The sequence below is a fragment of the Solea solea genome, chromosome 17, assembly GCF_958295425.1.
Source record: "Solea solea chromosome 17, fSolSol10.1, whole genome shotgun sequence".
NCBI lineage: Eukaryota > Metazoa > Chordata > Actinopteri > Pleuronectiformes > Soleidae > Solea > Solea solea.
This window is the reverse complement of record NC_081150.1, coordinates 3158801-3165536: the sequence shown is the minus strand read 5'-3', so window position 1 is coordinate 3165536 and position 6736 is coordinate 3158801. Positions and strand designations below refer to the sequence as shown.

General features: G+C 38.5%; 2 protein-coding genes across 2 annotated transcripts; both read left to right on the top strand.

Annotated features, from left to right (window-relative positions):
* The first annotated feature begins 385 nt into the window (after window positions 1–385).
* LOC131444002 (trace amine-associated receptor 4-like) lies at window positions 386–1354 on the top strand. Its single transcript, XM_058614114.1, has one exon. The coding sequence runs from the start codon at window positions 386–388 to the stop codon at window positions 1352–1354; it is 969 nt and encodes a 322-aa protein (XP_058470097.1).
* A 3774-nt stretch (window positions 1355–5128) lies between these two features.
* LOC131444001 (trace amine-associated receptor 4-like) lies at window positions 5129–6097 on the top strand. Its single transcript, XM_058614113.1, has one exon. The coding sequence runs from the start codon at window positions 5129–5131 to the stop codon at window positions 6095–6097; it is 969 nt and encodes a 322-aa protein (XP_058470096.1).
* Window positions 6098–6736: the final 639 nt, after the last annotated feature.

The window sequence follows — 6736 nt, the reverse complement described above, 5'->3', positions numbered from 1 at the left end:
GAAATCACAGGGGGCCCCACTCTGGAGCCGGGCCTGGGGGCTATTTTCAGATGTGAACTGACAAAGTTTGAATATAATAACCTTAATTCATTGTTGGACATCACATACAAGTACATTCACAAGTAGATTGGACACATAGGTAGAGTTGTGGTGACGCTTATTGATATTCTTTAAACACACCTTTTGTGAACTAAATATGCTAATGAGCTTGAACATGTTTCTAATCCTGACCTGCTCACCAGCAGAGAGATTAGGGTCACCTTTCACTACAGACGCACAAACATTGATTCAGTGTGTGGTGTGAAACATATAGACTTTATACTCCTTATATGTTGATTTGTTTTCATTTTAGGCATGTTGTTGAAGTATTACTGATTATTTAAGCATGGATTCTTCTGATGTTGTTGAAGATCAGCTTTTTCTTAATGCATCAGCAAATGTGTCTGACATAACTGCAGTGACTATTTCATATCTATTTTGTATTTTTGGTGGCTCTTTGTCAGTTCTCATAATGTGTGGAAACCTACTTGTAATCATCTCTATTGCTTACTTCAAACAGCTCCACACTCCCACAAACTTCCTGATGCTCTCTCTGGCTGTGGCTGACCTGCTAGTTGGACTTTTAGTTTTGCCTTTCAGCATCATAATTGTTGGGAGCTCATATTGGCGTTCTAATTCTGTACTCTGTAAACTACGAGGAAGTTTGGATGGGATAATGTGCAATTCTTCCATTTGGAACTTGTGCTGCATTTCTGTTGACAGATATTACGCAGTGTGTCAGCCTCTGAGATACAGAATTAAAATAAATGTCCGTGTTGTTGGGATCATGATTCTGGTGTCCTGGACTATTGCCATTATTCACATTATTTTCATATTAATGGTCCCGAACAAAGGACAAAAAAACAATAGATGTGTTTTATTTCAACAGAAAACACAGAGTACAGTAGTTGTGGCAGTTTTTATTGCATTTGGCATCCCAGGTACCATAATGTCTTCAATCTACCTAAGAATTTTGATGGTGGCAAAGAAACAGGCACGCAGCATCCAGAGCATGGCAAAATCTACTGCAACTGTCAGTAAAGTGGAGAGAAAGGCGACTAAAACTCTGGCTATTGTGATGGGGACTTTTATCATGAGTTGGATACCTTACTGTCTCTGTCTCAGCTTTCATCCTTTGAGCAATTATACAATACCACTTAATGTACTTCAGTCATTTAAGTGGCTTGGATGGTCAAACTCAATGTTCAATCCATTTATTTATGCTTTTTTTTACAGCTGGTTTCGATCAGCTTTTAAGATGATCATTACAGGAAAAATATTTACAGATGATGTTTCTAATTCTAAACTCTCTTGATTCATTATATGATTCACTGACTGATTTGAGTGATCAGGTCTGGCACTAAGGATGAATATATTATGTCTCATATCTCTGTATTCATCTCATATGTTGATACAAATTACATCTGTACTATGTAGTTACTGTCTGTTTTTGCAACACAATGTATAGAAAGCCTCTTGACAAGTGCCTAATATGTGAGGTGTTGTCTCTGTCATTAACTATGTGATGGGTCAGTCCCTTTGTAACCTAATATTTCTCTCTTTTAATGTGTTTGCTGTTATTGTCCTTCTTTTTGTAACTGTCAATGTTATTAGTTGTCAATGTCCTTGAAGGTCCAATTGTAACAATTAAGCTATATTAAATTTTCATATATCAGTATTAGTTGTCCATGACTTGTTCTTCTGAAGTTTTTTATCGTAACACACAGGCAATGCTTTTAGAAGAATTACTGAATATATACATGAACTTTTGTTTAGTTTTAGGTTATAACGTTTTCAGGAAATAATCATGATACTATGGTGATAACATTTAAAATAAGACTTTCATTAGCAGATTATATACAGGATATTATCCCCTCAAAGTACCTTAGCGCGCATGCTTGCCCTCATGAGCTGTTTCAAATGCAGATTGTTATTTTATGCATTGCCAGACATATGAGTCTTCAGTCATAACAAACCTATCTGTCATACTGGTGTTATTATCTTATCAAAGCAACCTGTAAACAACTATTTGTATTCACTAAAATGATCAATGAGCAGAAGAAAAACATATTAAACATTATGTATAAGATATTTAAATATTTTAAGTAAATTGCAGTGGCTCTGTAATTCTGGATTTAAACAGACTCATCCTTTGAGTGTTTTTGGACAGTTCACTTATTTGAGAGTTCACTCTGCTCTTAAACATATGCCTACTTCTTTGATAATTGGCAAATATTTGCATCATTATAATGATTTAATTGAAGCTATTGCTTACATTTTGATTTCTTTCTTTATTCTACTGATGAGAAGAAAATCAAAGGCCCACACATGTGATGGCTTGAATTCACTTTTGTCTCAATAAATGGTCACTTACATATCCATATCGTTTTGATGATGTGGGTAAATAAAAACAGAAGATATGGCCTGTAAACTTTGCAGAAATTGATTTATTTGTCTCATTGTATTTAACACATGCTGTCAATAAGATGCATGAAACTATTTGATAGATTTATCAAATTTACATAACTGGAAATCACTTGGGCCCCCCTCTGGAGCCGGGCCTGGGGAAGGGGCAAGATTGTGAGCACCTGGTGGTCGGGTCTGCATCCATGTGGCCTGGCCGGGTACAGCCCAAAGAGGCAACGTGGGTCTCCCTTCCCATGGGCTCACCACCTGTGGGAAGGGCCCTGGAGGTTGGATGCAGAGTGAGTTGGGTGATGGTCAAAGGAGAGGCCAGTCCGAGCCTTGGCTGCAGAAGCTGGCTCTAGCGACGTGGAATATCACCTCTCTGATAGTGAAACCTGGAGGGGTGTGATTGGGAGGAAGGCCACCTCAATCTAAACCTGAGTGCTGCTTTCCTAGGAAGGCTGAGCAGTGTCATGCCTCTGTAATTGGCACACACCCTCTGGTCCCCCTTCTTCGTTCATGTATCCACAATATTGTATTCATGTGGAAATGATAGTGAAAATGGTCCCTTCATCTAGCAAAAATACAGTACAGATTAGGTCTATTGTTAGTTGGGTCACAAAAATTTTAGATTTTTAAAAAGTGGGTTCCCTGAAAAAATATTTGGTAACCACTGTTCTAAAAACTCCTCTATTCTCAATAAAGTGCCAGGAAACTTCAGTATGCTGTCACACCTCTGCTGCTCCTGCAAATGTTTCACTGAAAAAGCCCTGTTGAAAAAGATGAATGGAAACAGGGAACAGAAAAGTGCTTTTACTTTGAAACAGATAAAGCACATGACGTGTTTGTGACACATGTAACTTAAAATGGCGTTGATGGTTGCTCAGTGGAGCAAAGGGTCACCAGTCGTAGTTAGGTGTCTACAGTAACAGGTGAAGAGGGAGTCGGGGAGGAAGGGAGAAAGGGTTTGGTTGAGTTGGAGACAAAAGTGACTTTGGGAAAAACGATCAAAAGAATCAGTCACTTAATCAGGAAGTAAGCCTGAGCTCATGATCCCACACCCCATTGTCATCAAACTATGTATTTTGTAATTATTTTGATTGACAGAGAGAGACTCATAGGAGCAGAAATAACAAACGATGCAATATAATTTGAACTTAAGGAAATAAAAAAAAAAATGAAAAAGTAATACTACTGACAATAGAGTTCTCAACGGGTCGGGCAGGCTCGACAAACCCGACAGGACCTGCAGGTTCGGTCCAAAAAAATCTACAAATGAGGCGGGTCGGGCCTCGGGCTTCCTTTTTTTCCGCTCATAAAACACATTTCTTGCAGTTTGTAAATTGTATGTTGTTTGTTGTGAATTATTGCTGTTCACGTGTGGATGGAGAGGGGCCGACCTGACACCACTGCATGTGTAACCCCCAACACTGTGGGCATGTTAGTGTTAGTTTTGGAGCCCTTTTATGATGCTCAGCGTGAACTGGAGAGGGACAAATATCCCACTCTGTATCTTGTCCTGCAATGGGCAGAACGACTCAGACATCACAAAATGACAACAATACTGCACAGAGCGCAGCCGTGCGTCAACGGCATGTGCACCAGATTTGCACAGCACTCTACAAAGCCGCAACATTCCTGTGGCCAAAATTCAGCTAGTTGCAGATGCTGCCCACTGACCAAGTCCTGCCTGTTAAAAGCGCAACAGCAGCAGCAGCAGCACCCTCTCCCTCTGCAAATAAAACACTGCGCTTCGATCAATGGGAAAATGTATTTCAGCCTGGTTCAGGTTCGGGCTTAAAGACCTGCGGGCCAGGTTGGGTCGGGTTTTAATTTTCAGGCCCGTTGAGAACTCTAACTGACACATTGACCTACTTATAAATGGAGCCCTTAAAATAAATAGCAGAAATTAGGAAATTGTGTTGTTATCAACCTTCATCACTAATACTGTTCAAGAACAGGAAATTCAAGTAAATTAGTGGTGGAAAATATGTAAAATTTCTTTAAAAATTAAGACAATTGTGCTAATTCCAGATGTTAACTGACATGATTTTGATATCCATAATCTACCACTTCATCCTCTACCAGAGGGTCGCAGGGGCGTGCAGTGCCAGTCTCAGCTGACACAGGGCAATAGACCGGGAACACCCTGGACAGTTTGCCAGTGCATCGCATGGCCACGCATAGAGATTTACATTCATATTCACACCTATGGTCAATTTAGAGTGTCCATGCAGAAATCCATGCAGAAAGGCGTTAGGGTTAGAAAAGGCAGAAAGGCACTTGTTTCAGCCGGGGTTCATACCAAGGTCTTCTTTCTGCAAAGGCAAGAACACTAACCATTAGACCAACTGTCTGGCATAATTTTGACATAACAACCATAATTCAATGTCGGCATCACATACAAGTGCATTTACAAGTAGATTTGACACATAGGTCGAGTTGTGGTGACGCTTAATGATATACTTTAAACACACCTTTCGTGAACTTAATATTCTAATGAGCTTGAACAGTATTTCTAATCCTGACCTGCTCACCAGCAGAGAGATTAGGATCACCTTTGACAATAGATGCACAAACATTGATTATGTGTGTGGTTTGAAACATACAGACTTTATACTGCTCATAAGTTGATTTGTTTTAATGTTAGTCATGTTGTTTAAGTATTACTGATAATTCAAGAATGGATTCTTCTGATGTTGTTGCAGAGCAGCTTCTTTTTAATGAATCAGCAAATGTGCCTGACATAACTGCAGTGACTATTTCATATCTATTATGTATTTTTGGTGGCTCTTTGTCAGTTCTCATATTGTTTGGAAACCTTCTTGTTATAATCTCCATTGTTTACTTCAAACAGCTCCACACTCCTACAAACTACCTGATGCTCTCTCTGGCTGTGGCTGACCTGCTAGTTGGAATTTTAGTTGTGCCTTTCAGTATCGTGCTCTTTGTGAAATATTGGTATGTTGAAGATTTACTCTGTAAGGTACGAGGCAGTTTAGATGTGTTACTGTGCAATTCTTCCATTTGGAACTTGTGCTTTATTTCTGTTGACAGATATTATGCAGTGTGTCAGCCTCTGAGATACAGAATTAAAATAAATGTCCGTGTCGTTGGGATCATGATTCTGGTGTCCTGGACTATTGCCACTCTAAATGGAATTATTTACACGTTAAAGACCCCAGACAAAGGACAAAAAAACGACAGATGTTTTATATTTCAACAGAAATCACAGAGTACAATAGTTGTGGTAGTTTTTATTTCATTTGGCTTCCCAGCTATTTTGATGTCTTCAATCTACTTAAAGATTTTGATGGTGGCACAGAAACAGGCACGCAGCATCCAGAGCATGGCAAAATCTACTGCAGCTGTCAGTAAAGTGGAGGGAAAGGCGACTAAAACTCTGGCTATTGTGATGGGGATTTTTCTCCTGAGTTGGACGCCTTTCTTTCTCACTATTAGCTTTCATCCTTTGAGCAATTATACAATACCATATCATGTACTTCAGTCATTTAAGTGGTTTGGATTCTCAAACTCAATGTTCAATCCATTTATTTATGCTTTTTTTTATAGCTGGTTTCGATCAGCTTTTAAGATGATCATTACAGGGAAAATATTTAAAGATGATGTTTCTAATTCTAAACTCTCTTGATTCATTATATGATTCACTGACTGATTTGAGTGATCATGTCTGGCACTAAGGATGAATATATTACGTCTCATATCTCTGTATTCATCTCATATATTTATACAAATTCCAACTGTGCTATGTAGTTACTGTCTGTTTTTGCAACACAATATATAGAAAGCCTCTTGACAAGTGCCTAATATGTGAGGTGTTGTCTCTGTCATTAACTATGTGATGGGTCAGTCCCTTTATAAACCTAATATTTATCTATTTTAATGTGTTTGCTGTTATTGTCATTCTTTTTGTCACTGTCAATGTTATTAGTTGTCCATGACTTGTTCTTGTTAAGTCTTTTATCGTTACACAAAGACAAACCTTTAGACGAATTGATGAATATATACATGAACTCTGGATTAGTTTTAGGTTATAATGTATTCAAGAAATAATCATGATATTATGGTGATAACATTTAGAGTAAGACTTTCATTGGCAGGTTATATACAGGAAATTATCCCCTCAAAGTACCTTAGCGCACATGCTTGCCCTCTTGAACTGTTTCAAATGCAGATTGTTATTTTATGCATTGTCAGACATATGAGTCTTCAGTCATAACAAACCTATCTGGCATGCTGGTGTTATTATCTTATCAAAGCAACCTGCAAA